This window comes from Convolutriloba macropyga, chromosome 3, assembly GCF_964194025.1.
Source record: "Convolutriloba macropyga chromosome 3, txConMacr16.3, whole genome shotgun sequence".
NCBI classification, from domain to species: Eukaryota; Metazoa; Xenacoelomorpha; order Acoela; family Convolutidae; genus Convolutriloba; species Convolutriloba macropyga.
Window position 1 is genome coordinate 7969272 of NC_134470.1, and position 16654 is coordinate 7985925.

Below are 16654 nucleotides of genomic sequence, written 5' to 3' on the forward strand. Positions count from 1 at the left end.
GTTAAAACAAAGAATTGTCCGAAAAATATTTCTCCATTTGTTCTTGAACATAAAATTCTTTCGGATAATATGGAACATTATTACTTCTGTGACGAGTGATTTGCTTACCAGAAAAATCTTCTAGTAGTAGTAGTTGTAGTTCTAGTTGAATAAAACTAATGTGGGTGGGGTCAATTTTTTTATATGGTCCAATTTTTAAGTGGTTGGATCTTTTTTGATATTCCAATTTGTGTGATTTTTCTTATAATTAAAACATAAGTGTTAACTTTAAGTGGTTGCGCCGTTCCAAAATGGCGATTAATAAATGTGCGTAAATGTTTATTTTGTTTTAAATAATTGTGAACTTCGTTATAAACTTCCAAGTGTATGTTTTCAGAAACCAATGAGAAACCAATGTGCAAAGGTTCATTGAGAAACCAATGTGCAAAAGTTCATTTCTGTAATTTTTAAATTTGTGGGTGAATGCTGATCTAAATGGTCAGTATGTGTATGTTTAGGTAACGGATTGCAGGGTGAATTTATTGAAGACTTACATTTTCCAAAACTATCTGTAGTAGAAGATAGATTGAACATTATGGGTTTCTTTGGTTCTTGGCCAAATACAAATTCATATGGTGAAAGATTCATATTGGTTCTAACTTGTGAATTGAATGCAAAGGGAAATACTTTTATTTTTCGTGACCACGTGTCATATTGTGACTCTAAAACTGTGCGAAGAAATGCTTTCAATTGGCGATTACAGTTTTCATCGAGTCCATTAGACCACGGTGCATATTGTTCGCCTGGTTTAAATTATACATTATCTGTACAGCAAAAATGTGTAACTCTCCGTTAATGTATCAATTTCATCATCTGTTACCAAAATATCGGGTATTCCGAATTTGACAATCCAGTGGTCAAATAATACTGTGAGTGCATGAGCGGCATCATCTTTGGGTGAAGGATGAAGTACAACATAATGCGTGAATGCGTCTACAATAACTATGAATGAAGTATGGTTTGGCATGGATTTGCTAGTTTGGCAATTCAAGCAATCGTGTGTAAGTATTGCAATCCATGTATTAATATTTGGGAAATAGTAGTTTGGGAAATAGTAGTTTGGGAAATAGTAGTGGGAAATAGTAGTTAGAGAATATGCGTTGTGAAATATGTCTAGAAGGAGACAGAGTCGTAGACAAATTTTTGGTGAAGTTGTTTCTTGTATATAATACAAGAGATTACTAGCTTCATTAATATTCAAATTTTGAAAACGTCAATATTAGTGTAATAATAAATTGTTTGCTCGTATTGGTAGTGAAGGGGCGGGGGGAAGTTTTTATAACGTTTCAAAGTAGAAGCTGTCTAAGAACTGGGTCTTGTTGTTGCGCTTCATAAAGAAGTGTATCATTTGGTTCCGTTCGTTCATTGTAAAAATAATTTTAAAGAACTGGAGATTTTGGGATAAAATCATTCATTGCTCGGAGTGAAAATTCTATAGTGATTATAAATACGGCGTAGTTTGCGTCACGATTAAATTGGGTAAAGAATTCTGTTTTTTTTTGTATTTAATGTATCACCCGTGTGTATGATAGGGTAGATTTCGGAGAGTGAGTGATTATTTTTGAAGTGTTGTAATTTGCGCTTGTGTATATGATCCAAAGGTTGTGCTTTGGTTTGAAATTCATTGTATGAAACTGGAAGATAGAGATCATTTTCTAATTGCAATTTGAAATAATTGTTTTCAATTTGTAGATAAATTGGAAAGTGTGGTGATTCTACAGGAGTTTCTGTAGATACTGAAGTATTGTATTCTCCTGATACAGCATAGTGACACTGTATAGGTTGTGTATTTTGATTATGTGTCATAACGAATTGAATAGAATCTAGTATTTCAACTATGAGAAGACGGTGTTCGTCTTGTGTTGTAGTCGTTAGTGAACAACTTAATAAATTTGGAAGTGAAAGATTTTTCTTCTGTCCAAACTATGTGTAAGGTTGGAAATTTCATTAAAATAATTGGAATTTATAAGCCGGGTTTGTTTTTTATTCTTTTGTGTGATTAACAATAGAAATGGTTTATGATCAGTGTATAGTATAATTGGGTGTTTAGATCCTTGAATAAAGAACCCATATTCTGAGAGTGCATAGATTATAGCTGAGCATTTGAGAAGAATGGTTGAAAGTCTAGAATTTGCTGACAATAACTCCGTTTTTCCAAATGGATTTTTTTGGAGGAGTGCAGCTCCAATGTCATAGTTAGAGGCATCGCAGAGTATAAAGGGTTTTTCTGAACTAGGAGTCTCAAGGCGGAGTGGTCCGTCCGTAAGTTCCTTTTTTACTCTATCAAATGTTTGTTGTAACTCAGGAGTCCACTTAAAACCTGTTGTATCCCGGAGTTGAAAACAAAATAGTATGAGAATGAGTTGTAGATTTTAAATATATTTTGAAATGAAAGTAAAAAATCCTACATAGTTCTGAATTTCTTTTTTATTTTTTGGTGGTTGTAAATTTAAAAATCCATCTATTTTGGATTTGAGTGGGTGTATGTGGTTATTCTGTATTTGGTGTCCTAAAAATTTAACTGAGTCTAGGAAAAAGAAAGATTTGACTGGAACGGCTTTGAGGTTTTCATTTTTAAAAATTTTGTGATACTGATCGAGTGTTTGTAACATTGTGTCTGTTGTTGTGTCTTGAATGAAAAGATCGTCAAAATAGATGACGATTTTATTTTTGCGGATAAGTGGTATAAAAAAGCTACTCCTTAAGGATTAGAAGGCTGCTGGGCAAATAGAAATTCCGTAGAATAGACGTTTAAAACAGTATTGTTGTCCAGATATTTCAAAATTTGTGAGTCTTTGTGATGGTTTATCGAGTGGTATTTGGTTATATGCGCTATTCATGTCGGCTATAGAAAAGATTGGTCCTTTAATTCGCGTTAATATATCTTGAATTGGTTGGATAGGCCAACCACATTTAGTTTCGTCAATCATTGTGTTTAGTTGGCGAGCGTCTAGGACGATTATAAATGATTTTATTTTTTTAAGGATGATTACTGTGTTAATGAATGTATTTCCGGTGGTGAGAGAATCTGTATTCACGGGTGCTATTATGTCAAAATGTGTTGAAATGTCGAGCAAGTGTTTTACTCGGTCTTGCGAATGCAGTGGAATGCGAGCAGTTTTTGGCTCTTTAAAGATCGCTGTTGCATACAAGGGGAGGTTTTATTCTAACTTAATGGTTATATGCGCTATTCTTGTCGGCTATAGAAAAGATTGGTCCTTTAATTCGCGTTAATATAACTTGAATTGGTTGGATAGGCCAACCACATTTAGTTTCGTCAATCATTGTGTTTAGTTGGCGAGCGTCTAGGATGATTATAAATGATTTTATTTTTTTAAGGATGATTACTGTGTTAATGAATGTATTTACGGTGGTGAGAGAATCTGTATTCACGGGTGCTATTATGTCAAAATGTGTTGAAATGTCGAGCAAGTGTTGTACTCGGTCTTGCGAATGCAGTGGAATGCGAGTAATTTTTTGCTCTTTAAAGATCGCGGTTACACACAAGGGGATGTTTTATTCTACCTTAATTTTACTTTAACCCCAATATGATATACAATTTCTGGAAATAATCGCGAGTAGTACGGAGATGGTTTAATTGAAGAATCATAAAATTTTAGTGATTTTTTATCATTATCATCTTTGATTTTAAGTGTATGAGACGAACATTTTACTGAGTCTACAAATTTTTCTAGGAAGGGTGTACCTAGAATTTTAAATTTTGTGTTTGATACATGAAATTTGAGTGTAAATGAGGTGTTCTTGAGAGTTCTTCTCCGTTACATCTGAATATAATGTAATTTTTATTATACCATTTAATTGTAATTTAGTATTATTTGCTGCTGAGAGAAGAAATGTTGTTGCTTTTAGTTGTAATTTGTGATATTCTTTAATATCATTCGAAGTGTCATTATTTAGTATATTACGTGTTGCACCAGAATCTAGTCGAAAATATATTTCTAAATGTGGTGGGGAGATTGTTTTCTTGTGGTCGGGTGTTTGCTGTGTATATTTTGTAAGTGGGAGCACCCAGATATTACTTTACAGGAGGTAGAAAGGATGTATTTTTCCGTGAGAGTATTAAATTCCACCTGACAATTAAAGTATTCGTCTTGGGTAACCTGATTTAATTCTAAAAGTAAATCATTAAACTGTTGTTCGAGGAGTGTTTCCTCAGAGATATTTTGTGTGTCTTTATTTTTCGTGTTTGACGTGGTGTTGTCCAATTGTTCTTGATCTAGAAGTGAATTTTTATAATTTCTAAGATTACGAAGTTGATTTCGGGAGAACGGTCGTTGTGAACGATTTCCTTCACGATTATAATGAGGTGGTTGTGGTCTAGAATTTTTGTGAAAATTATTTTTTGAAAATTTGGTCGTGGGTATGGTGAACCGTTTCGACTCAGTGGTTTGAAATTGCTATTCCCATGGTAAGGTTTTGAGTTAGTTTCTGAGAATTTGTTTGGGCCTCTATGCCTTGAATTATTACGGTGTTCTCTGCTATTACTTCTAGAAAGGTGTGAGAACGATAGCAGTTTACCTGTCTTGTTATTTGACGTTACTTTTCTGTTTGGAAGGTTTTGGTCACCTTTCATTGCCTGATTGAAAGTTTGTTTTTCAAAACTAGGTTTGTGAGAAGGTTTCGTGTACCTCTTGTCAGGGCATGTACATATACTATGTCCTATGCGTGAACATTTCTTGCAAATTTTTAGGAAGATTGGTTTTCCTTTAAAATAAGGATCGTTTGAGTACATGTGTCGTACTACATTAGTCACATGAACAATATCTTGTTCCATTGTGTGGATGTGATCTACTGTGAGAATATCCATCTCAACGGAAAGATTGTTAATTGAAGGAGAAAGAGTGGAATTTGTACTAAGTATATGTCGATCAATGTGCGTTCTTGTGATGTATTTTTGTGACTCCTTGTGCGAATGGAAGTTGTGGTTCCTAAGCAGTTGATTTGTGGTTTGCAATCTTTTTGAGTGGCATTCTAGCTAATTGTGGATCGAGTGCTTTGACGAGTTATCATTCATTTGTGCATTTCTCATAACTGGAGCATTGTTAACATATGCTTTTCGAGTCATTTCATCAATTCTAAGTGCTAATGTTTTAATTTGTTCACCAGAAGCACGCGTTATGCTTTCTAACAATAATTTCGCTTGTGTTTGCGATTGTTCATTATCAAATGTTTTGTGAAATTCGCGGCAAAATGCTTGCCAATTCTTTTTTATGTCTAATGGAAGGTGTGAATACCATTGTTGTGTTGATCCGATTAGGGGTGTTTGGATCATAGCAATCCGTTTCAAAATTCAAGCTTCATGATATTGTGAATCAGTCTGCTCTGGTCCTGCTGTCGTTACCATATTTGCTGTGATAACATTTTAAAAATCTTCTGTTGTGTAAGTTGGATCAGTACCATCAAACGGTCTTAAAGGCTGTTGCATTGGAACCGAGCCACCTAGATAGGGGTACATCATCTGTGTATTTCTACAAATTACTGGAGATGGGGTTTGTTTAGATGCTGCTTGTAATTAGTAAGGAGTCGGTGCATTTGTAGTCTGTTGTGTTCTTTTGTGAATTTAATTGTCTAACAATATTGACTAACTGATGTGGAGGGATTTGGATATTTTGGTTAGTCCCTTGTGTAGGTGGTGTTGAATTACTTAGAACAATTGGTTCAGTAGTGAAATATACTGAGTTCTGTCTGTGTAGACGTGGTAGGGGTGTGTTTACATTTGTAAAATAGGATTAGTTGTATTTAATGGATCTGAATTTTGTGTCAATTCAGTCGAGTTCACAGGTTGTCTGTGTTGATTTTTGCGTGTTATCAGTGGTATTAGTTGTAATATTATTATTGTTGAAATCATTATTGTTAATGAAGTTATTATTTTTGTCGTTACCTTCAAGGTCAATTAGTGTGTTTACCGTGTGTGATGAAAAGAGTGTTCCATCATCTAAAAATGTTGAGTTGAAATCTGTTTCAGTAGTTTCATTCATACGGGTGTCTGTATGTTGAGGATTGATTAATGTATCCGTATTTTCAATTGATGACGCTTCCAGAGAAGTATTTGTGTTTTCTGGATTGTTTGTACAAGAAAATGGTTGTATTTCTGCATTATAATTTTTAATTTCTACATTATGATGGTTAATTGCAACTTTTTGAAAGGTTTTTGATGGTATTTCCGGAATGTTTACAAAAGTTTCTGGAAACCAACTTGGGTCATAAATTTTTTGGAAGGTTTCCGGTAGTCTAGGTACAATTTGTGGATAGGTTTTTGCTATTCGTTTTGTGGCTGGAAAGATATGTCTCACTAGGCTTTTCGAAAATCTGTGTGTATACCGAGATTAAAGTGTAAGAGAATCGTAAATCTCTTCTTCATTTAAGTCTGCATATTTAAGAGAACCTATATATATTTTCAAAAGTTGGGCGAGTCCTTCTATTTCCTGTCTAGCGATTTTGTGTACGCTTTCTTTACGTGAGTGTGAAGCTTCGAAAAACTCTTCACAATACAAGGGTTGCATTTCTGACCATACTTTGTTAAGGAATTCAAATAAAATGTCAGATAATGGATTTAAAAGATTTTCATATAATAGCGAGGTATATGTGTTTGTTAGTGGATCACAAAAAAAGAACTGAGCCCTTTGTGAGTTGAGTTCCATAAAGTTCAACTAAGTATGAAAGAAAGACGGCCCGTGAAACCTGTGATGTCTTTTCTGGTAAAGAGGGGAGAGGTTGTTGATCTACTGCAAAATAGTGATATTTGAGCTGTTTTGCTGTTTTAAGGGTATATTTAATTCATCTTGGTGTTGGTAGTGTTTAACTTCAAAAGGGTAAAATTTAGCGTGTTAGGCCTTTTGTTCCGTTGTGTAAGAACTGCTAATTGTAAATCATCCGAGTGTGTCGGTATGTTAGAGGAAGGTTGAGCAATGTCGTGATCCATTTTAATTATTTTTGTATTTGATGATTGGTATTTTTGTTTTTGTTAGGGTTGTGTTCCCCTTCTTCTTAAGTTTTAAGTAAAAAAAGAGTAAAAAAGTTTGTAATCTAGTTCTAAATTTCTTTTTCAAGAGAGAAAGGGGTGTTTTTTATGTAGTTCTTTTTACGGATAGAGTTTGTTAACTCAATGGTCGCACCAGTTAAGGCAGACCCGATATGGGCTCCTTTTCCAGCGTTAAAGTATAAAGAGCTGGGTCTACTTATTTCTGCGCGCGAAGTAGGCTTACCTATATCTCTAAGACTAACAGACTCTGTAAAACACTGAAGGTACACTTTAATTATAACGATGTATAAAAGAGTTAACACCGGATTCAGAGGTATACACATCGTGCAACTACTCTAATAGACTGACTTCAGTTACTTCAGTTCTCTCTATATAAAAGAGAATAATGTCTTCTCAGTCTCTGATTGGTTGAAGGTGTACATTCAGTATTTCTACTGCTGCACTTATTGAGGCTTAGAGAAGAGCAAATTTCAAATTTAAAAAAATTGTGCAATTAAAAATGATCTGAAAATGAGATTCATTATGAAATATAAACAGGAAATACTCGTTTTCAGAGAGCATTTTATCTACGATTCCTGAACAAAAATTACCAATTGATGCTGTTCTTGGATCACTTGACAAACCAAAAAGTGACGATTTTCTGCAATTCATTTGCAAGAAGTTGGGAGGACGGATAAAGAGTCGATTGCGGTGGTCCATTGTGTTGCAAAAATCCTTCCCTCGTATTTACAACGTCACTGGGTTTCCAAAAGCAACAGGTAAGCGACAAATAAATTTAATTCATCAATTTTTAGAACAAAACTAAAATCTGAAGCAGAGCAAAAAACAGAGTTTGAACAAACTATCGGAAAAAAGGTAAGATTTAAATATTGTCTCATTGTTTTAGTATTGATATTTTAAGCCATAGTTTTAATTTTTTTTAAGAGAATTGGAGTAATTCAGAGTTCACTTAAAGTTCAGATAACTGCAGGGGATGGAATTAATTTAAACATATCTTTGGTATCAGGCCCAAAAAGGCCAAAAAAGGGTTTTAAAAAGAGTTTCTTTTTGTTTCTAATCAAACTTATTTGAAAATATGTCCTTTAGATAGACTAATTTGTCTGGAAGTCGTTCACCTATTTAATAATGTTAAGAGTTGAGCGGAGCACTTGACTAACACATCGTTTTTTTTGTACGCAAAATTTGTGTCATGTATGCTCATGTATGCTAATTCTTCAGGTTTGTTGAGTAACGGATACAAATAACAAAGATGATTCCTAAAATGTTTTTCAATACCTGAAAAGATGCTGATAGTCAATCTGTAAACCATCAAAAATTTTTTTTGCATTTAAAAAAATTTTTTGAGTGTATTGTTTTGTAATAATTAGCTTCCACTTATAACCAAAAATTTCATCTTCAAGATTAACGTTTTTTCTAGGACAGGGGTTATTAAGAAAATAATTTACAATTAAAAACAACAGGATTAGCCTTCTTACAAAGAAACGTTACACAGTTACTTTCAAATTTATTTTGCATCAGCATGTTTTTCATCAAATTTACGTAAAAAATGCACGTATTGTTTATAATTATGGACCAAAAATGTAAAAGGAAGTTCACCTCACTGTCATAGGATACTGACTGCTAATAATTGACGGAAGTAGTGCTCAATGATAGCGTTATGTTGAAAAAATATTTGCAAGATTTCGATTCGAAAATTTCAGTTCTCAGTTTTTCACTGTTTCCCTCTAAAGTATTTTAGGAAATGGTTAGATCCGCATTTACTATAAGGTTGGAACAAAACAATCAACAACAGAAACAATGATCAAATTCATGGAATGAAAATTTTAAAAATTTTTTGGGAATTTAATTAGACTGAGCTGTCCATATAATTGCAAGCATAAAAAATTACTGTTTCTTATAGTTATTTTCAAATTATTTTCTTAAAACCAAGAGCCATTTTTTAAGTAAGCAAAGGGCGAGCTGAAAGTCTTATATGACATACTGATTCAATTTTTTCTATATTCCACCCTGCCACACAGTAAATCTGTGTTCAAATTTTTCGAGCCTGAGCATTATTGTCTGCAACGCTGTTCTAGTCTGCTTTTAGTGGTATTAAACATCACAAAAAACTGCTCTCATTTGTCCCGATAATTTTCGAGATTACTTCAACATTCACCACAGATTTTGAAATTTGGAGCTTTTCATCGTCTATTTCCAGATTAGTCACTTTGCGATTATAACTTTTCCGCCACAATCCACGTTAATGTTTTTTTTTCAAAATCTTCGGGTACTTTTTTTTGCAATTTTTGCAATTTTACAACTTTGCATTAAAACACAAACGAGTTGTCTTAAATATGGATTATTATATGACAGGTCAATTTGATTGATTTGTTTGAATACTCTTTTATACACACTAAATTAATTGCAGGTAAATTTACCTGAAGAAACACCTTAACTTACCTGAACTGTTGACGTAGCTTTGCTTTAGCTGAACTTACTTTAACTTAACCTGAAAATTACCTAAAAAATTAAGGGGGCATCACTTGAACTTTTACCTGGACATACCTTAAATTTACCTGAAAAAGACACCTGAATAGTTAAGGTAAAATTACTGGATCTTACCTGAAAAACTAGCAATATTTACCTTAAAAATTAAGGTAAAAATACTTGAAAAAATACCTGAAATTCACATTAAAAATTTTCAAATTTATTCTGGACAGGATGAAATATTAAAACGATCATTTATCTTCTTTTTGTGAAACGAGTTTTTCTAATTCGTTATTGATAATAAAGTTAATATGAAACTTTCTGTTTAGGCTCGAGAGAAAAATGGATTTCAGCCCAAAAATGTTGGACACAATTTCGAACCACGCGTTACTTTTAAAGGATGGTTAGGCGAACAAAAGTGACCATTTACGAGTTTCATCATGATTTTTGATCAAGTTTTTCGAATCGTCTAGTTAACTTATTTCTACAACTCGAAGAGAAGTATTGGAATCGAGTTTGTTTTTGTTAAGCAGGCCTAACATTTTTTTGGTAATTTTACTGCAGAACGTTACAAAAAAGTTAAAGTAATTTAAGGTAATTTTACCTCAACAAAGTTAAGGCAATTTTTAACATTAACTCGAGTTAAGGTAAAATTAAGGTAAACTTTACCTTAACTTAACCTCAAAAATTTAACTCCGTTAAGGTAAATTTACCTTAATTTGTATGTGTGTATTGTAAAATCATATAAGCAATTCACGTTTCCAGAGAACAGTTCGGAAATTCTTTTTCTTACAGTTCAGTTGTTTTTGTGACAGCTTTCTGAAGTTGAAGATTTTGGTTTAGCCATAAAAGGATTATGATATAAATTAATATAATTGTACAATTAATTTCATTTTATATGTTTCTCTGCAACCGCTTTAGATTATCTGCTCAATGAAATAACGTTACTCAGGTTGGCGTAGTTTTTTACAACTGCTCTGGTAAACGAATTGAGTGGCGATTGCCAAGAATAAGAACGTTTATAATCCGAATGAACAAGTACTTATGTGAAAAAGTGTCGAAAAATTTCATTTGTTGAAGCAACCTCTAGCCCAAATACCGGATGAAAACAACAAAAATGAAATTTATCTGTAGAATTTTCGTGTTGCTGATTTTCAGTTTTTTTTCTTATCATCGGTTTTATAAGTAATAAATTTTGGGTGTGTTCTTTTTTACAACATAAACAAGCTTCTGTGTGTTTTCGCAGAAAACTGCAAAAACTTGAAAAACTTGTCCGAATTAATAAACTTTTTCTCGAATTAATAAAAAAGACGATCAATTGAACACTCTATCTTATAGAAGTTAGTATGCAAAAAAATTTCAGACAATGTTTTTCTCGTGCCACGAGTTTGCTTCCACAATATGAATGAGATTAAATTATCGAGCGTTCTATGATGCAAAAGCCCACAACTTTCCTCATAACGCACGTCAATTTTTCTCGCCAGAAAAGATTTCTAGACATTTTTCAGGAAACTGGTGAACTATTTTAAAGTAAAAGCAATTTTTTCAGATTATTTTGACAGGAAAAAGAGATTCTATATTAATGCTAACACAATATTCACACGTAATGAAATCTTTTCGCATCTATTCTATTCAATTTTGCTGCAGTCAGTATGTTTTCTGTTTAATTGCTCTCAAACGTATTTTTTACCTGTTATATTACTCCTGTGAGTAGTGGGTTATATGTCCTATGCGACCACTTTCTAAACGAAAGATAATAACATAACACAGAACCCAAAACTACTCTAATAAAAATGATGTGAATATTACACTATTTAAGTGACTTTCACAGATTATAAAATACACCGAAAATTGGCTGAAATTCCACTTTCAAATAAATACGTTAAAGTCAAAGTTTCAACGACACATTTCCATAACGTTGATACCAAACAAAAAGAAGAACTGTACATATATCCTCATTCAATAAAAAAAGGTTTGTATCTGAAATTAAAACTTTGTGCGTAAAAAAGCTATCACAGAGTATGAGAAAAAAACTAGAAACACCAACAGAACACAAACGAACTAGAAAAGGAAGATAAAATAGGAAAAAAGCAAAAATTGTTCAATCCATCATTCAATATAATAATTCCATTAATTTTTTAATCACCTTTTATGCAAAGTCTTCAGGAATCATACTTTTACTAATAAACTTTCAACTACTTACATAGATATAATATGTCTCTAGTTACTAAAATTTACAACAAAATAGAAATACGGTTTTAGTTGTAAAGCAGTTTTGTTGATCTTTAAGAGGCTATCAGTGAAGTCATGTCACTACGAGAATATATCAACCAGTTTACTACCATCACTACTAACGCTAATCGTCATTTTATTTAAAATTATTGCATAACTTATATCACTAGCAACAGCCACCTTAAAATTAAAATTCATTTGCCTTGGTTGTGGTCCTATAAGATATTTGTGATATCTAGTGTCAAATACATCTGTTCTATAAATAATTTTAAGGATTCTAAGATTTATATATTGTTCAATATTATCTGGTAACTCATTTTATTTTTTGTAAAATTTCATCATCTCTTTAAATGTTTCATTACAATTAATAATCCTATGACAGTTATTCGTCCTATCTTCAGTATGAAACTCACAACCAATCTCACAATAACACTCAGTCACATCCATTGTAAAAAACATACTTCCATCATTAGCTTGTTTATTAACATTATTATTTTCAAAATCAATTGTTATTCATTGTGGTCTTTTCATACATCTCTTCATACCAAGATCAATTAAAAATTTTGTAGCAATGTGTACATTTAGATAGAAAGTCTTAATTTCTTAGTAACCAAATCCCATGTTATTCATTTTAAATGATACTTTTTGCACAATAATCATGATATCATTTTTAGGTTTAATACTAAGTACAGACAAGTATATATCTCTAATTACTGTAACAACATCAGCAGCTACTGCACCAGACCTATATAACGCCCTAAGATTATCATTTCGTTTAAATATCTCGAATCGTAAGCCATATCTGATTTTTTCTAAATCATCAACAAGACCAAATAGATCACTCATTTTAATCATCATCTTTCACGTTCCAATTTCTAACAAAACTACTCTCACCAACATTAATAGTACTAATAAAAATTTTTTACAACCATAAATTAGGATGACAATGATCTATATATTCAATTTTACTGCCACCACTTGTTTCAAGTATAACTGAACTAAACAATGCCATCATACTATAATTAATCGATCTGATTTTCTTAAACATTATCAAATCTAGTTGCAGCACCATCAACTGTCACATCAAATTCAATTTCAAGATACGAACCATTTATATTCAAATGATTTTTTGAAAATGATATTGATAATGATATTGATATTTGTAATAACTCTACTCATAGTTGCTAGACTATTAGATTTTTATATCATAATTTTACTTTCATTTGGATTTTTTTATATTCACAAGTTTCAACTAAATTAAATTTTTATCAGATTTTAGTGGAGGACGATTTAATTATTTGGGAACTATTAAGGATGACTGAAGTGTTCACTGACACTAAAGATGATCATACATTCAAATTTGTTCGTAAAACTTACTTTCTATTATTTCAACATCGATGGTACTATTTTATGAGTCGTTTCAATTTTGTTATATTCTTTGAATTTCAATTATTTTAAATAACTTTGTATTCTAATTAGATATATATCCGTTTGAAAAAGTATTAAGATTACCAGCCTTTCTCACATAATCACAATCTTTTTAATTTTGTTTAATTTGGCTTGAAGTAACAATGAATCCAAACTTTTTAGGGCTGTCTGACACATCAACATTTGTCATTTTTATAATATTTTGAATATCAATTTTATATGATACAAAAGCATCATTTAGCACGTTTATCCAATTACCATTACCATCTCTAAAGATTGGTTTTATAAAAATGGGTAATAAATTTTTACTAAATCTGTTTAGAAATACTGCTTTTAAATCATTATGTATATTGAGTATAACTCTGTTTTATAATCTTTAATTGACACTTTAAATGGTTTTTTTAAATTAAAACTGGCTACCTCTGTTAACTCATAATTTTCAAGGTGATCAAAAGTTTTTTAAAAACCGTTAGTTATTGATAAACCTGTTTTATTCAATAAGGTATAGGCCAAGCATGTTTGTTTGGTAAATATATCTATGACTGTTAATAAAATTTTTTATTTTTCTTGTAATTTTTGTAAAAACCTAAAGACGACTTCAATTAATTCAACTGCTCATTTTTCATCTTCATGCAATGGAATAAATCTTTCTCTTTTAAACTTTGTTATTTGTGGGGAGAATACTTCTTTAGCTAATTGTAGCTGTTGTTGTGACATCAAATAATTATTTACCAAAAATAAATGTAAATTTACGTAGTTGATTTTGAGTAATTATTTGCGTTGATAAAATTTGCTTAGATGTTTTTATTATCTCATCTGACAGTTCACCGTGTCCGACTCTTTTTTCTAGTATATTTATTTCAAACCTTTCTGCTTAATCACTTGGGTTAGTTGGTCCAAGAGCACTAACTTCTTTTGGTTTGCACTGGTACAGACTGCCTTCACTACTAGAATTTCTTGCTAAGACCCTTCGCATCAAACCTCTATCAATTTCTGACCCCACTACTTTTGGTATCAATTGGTTTATAATTGACATTTCTAAGAAAGATTTAAATTTAATCTTTTCATCTTATATCTTGTTCAGTTAGATCTTTATTTGTACTAAAAATAGAAAGCCGTCAGAAAAAGCATAAATATGATCTTTCAATTTTATTGAATTGGGTTCTAGAGATATGACATCATTGAACTTGAAATTGATTAAGGTTGCATCAGATTGTTTTAAATCTAAAAGCTTCTTTGTTGGTTTTCCCATTTCTACTAGAACTCCAATCATTTCATTGACAACTGTAAACTTATTACCTTTGTAGCCGGTCTTGTTAAGGGCAATGGAACTTCTAAATTTTCTATGGCTTGAAGTTCTTGTTTGTGATTAAATTTAACTGCAATCAATAACATTAATTGTTCTTCAAATTTCTGATTTTATTCATTCAGATTTTTAGTTAATGGATGAAATAATTTTTCAGTGGTTCCATAATTCTCTTGCTGTTTTATTTTATGTTTTAGTCTTTTTCTTCTGCTTTCTGTTGTTAGTTAGTTTCATTCTAAAAGTAGTTGTATTTTTTTTATACTCAGTTTTATATTCAAAAACAACCATCATATCAAGTCTTTTCGTGTCATTTATAACATTAATAATTCTTTGGAAATTATTACTTCATGAATACAACTTTTATCATTAGAAGTAACAAGATCTACTCTAAATTTTGATACAACATTACCAATAGTCAAAAACTAATTTTTTTAAAATATATTTGAGAAAAACCACAAAAAATTTTTGTCTCATATTGTAACAATTCAAACGTCAACAAACCATTCGGGATAAATTATAATTGAGTGTTTTTTGTATCATTAGAGAGAAGAAAACCTAGGCTTAATCTTTAAATTATAATGACCTAGGGTAAAAATTAAATAGTTTTTGGTATTCATATTTTTTGTTAGAGTAATAGTCTATATTATGTGTTATGTGATCACCTTTCGCTTCGAAAGTGGTTGCATAACACATACCCCATTACTCTTGTTTTTTCTATGCAATTTTTTGCTTGCCAGATTTTTCGTCTAATCCATTTAACCCCCTCTCCCCCCCACAAAGACACTTACACACACACATTCGTCCTACATTCAGGGTGAAACTCTCAATCAATATCACAGTAACACTCAATCACATCCATCATAATAAATGTACTCCATCATTATTCTTTCATCTCTTCATACGAAGATCAAATAAAAATTTAGTAGCATTGTGTACATTTAGATATAAGGTCTCAATTTCTTAGTAACTAATTTCAATGTTATTCTTTTTATATAGTTTTTTTGCACAATAATTATACTATCATTGTTAGTTTTAATACTAGATACACGCAATGATATATCTGTAATTACTGTAACAACATAAACTTTTACTGCAACAGACCTATATAATGCCCTAAAATTATCATCTCGTTATAATATCTCGAATCTTATGCCATATGTAATTTTTTCTAAATCATTAACAAAAACAAATAGATCACTAATCTTAATTTTGATACAACATATCCAATAGTAATAAACTAATTGTTTTAAATTTATTTGAGGAAAACCACAAAAAATTTTTGTCTCATATTGTAACAATTCAAACGTCAACAAACCGTTCTGGATAAATAATAATTGAGTGTTTTTTGTATCGTTAGAGAGAAGAAAACCTAGTCTTAATCTTTAAATTATAATGACCTAGGGTAAAAATTAAATAGTTTCTGATATTCATATTTGCTGTTAGAGTAATAGTCTATATGATGTGTTATGCGATCACCTTTCGCTTCGAAAGTGGTTGCATAACACATATCCCATTACTCTTGTCTTTTCTATGCAATTTTTTGCTTGCCAGATTTTTCGTCTAATCCATTTAACCCCCTCTCCCCCCACAAAGACACTTACACACACACATTCGTCCTACATTCAGGGTGAAACTCTCAATCAATATCACAGTAACACTCAATCACATCCATCATAATAAATGTACTCCATCATTATTCTTTCATCTCTTCATACGAAGATCAAATAAAAATTTAGTAGCATTGTGTACATTTAGATATAAGGTCTCAATTTCTTAGTAACTAATTTCAATGTTATTCTTTTTATATAGTTTTTTTGCACAATAAATATACTATCATTGTTAGTTTTAATACTAGATACACGCAATGATAAATCTGTAATTACTGTAACAACATCAGCTTTTACTGCACCAGACATATATAATGCCCTAAAATTATCATCTCGTTTTAATATCTCGAATCTTAAGACATATGTAATCTTTCCTAAATCATTAACAAAAACAAATAGATCACTAATCTTAATTTTGATACAACATAACCAATAGTCAAAAACTAATTGCTTTAAATATATTTGAGAAAAACCAAACCTCTAACGCATCAAACTTCTAACATATACATGAGACCATGTTCAGCTCGATAATCACTTTTCAATTGACTATCTTTCTCACTCCATTTTCTAACA

General features: G+C 31.4%; 2 protein-coding genes across 2 annotated transcripts in view; one reads left to right on the forward strand and one right to left on the reverse strand.

The window, feature by feature from the left end:
• The window catches only part of LOC142335904 (uncharacterized), a 534872-nt gene that overhangs the window by 241665 nt on the left and 276553 nt on the right, over window positions 1-16654 (reverse strand). The window lies entirely within an intron of this gene.
• LOC142335901 (uncharacterized) overlaps window positions 1-16654 on the forward strand; it is an 84957-nt gene that overhangs the window by 61471 nt on the left and 6832 nt on the right. Inside the window, exon 4 of the mRNA XM_075384262.1 lies at window positions 7597-7800. Within this exon, the coding sequence (XP_075240377.1) occupies window positions 7597-7800 (204 nt within the window). The remainder of the gene's footprint in view (window positions 1-7596; window positions 7801-16654) is intronic.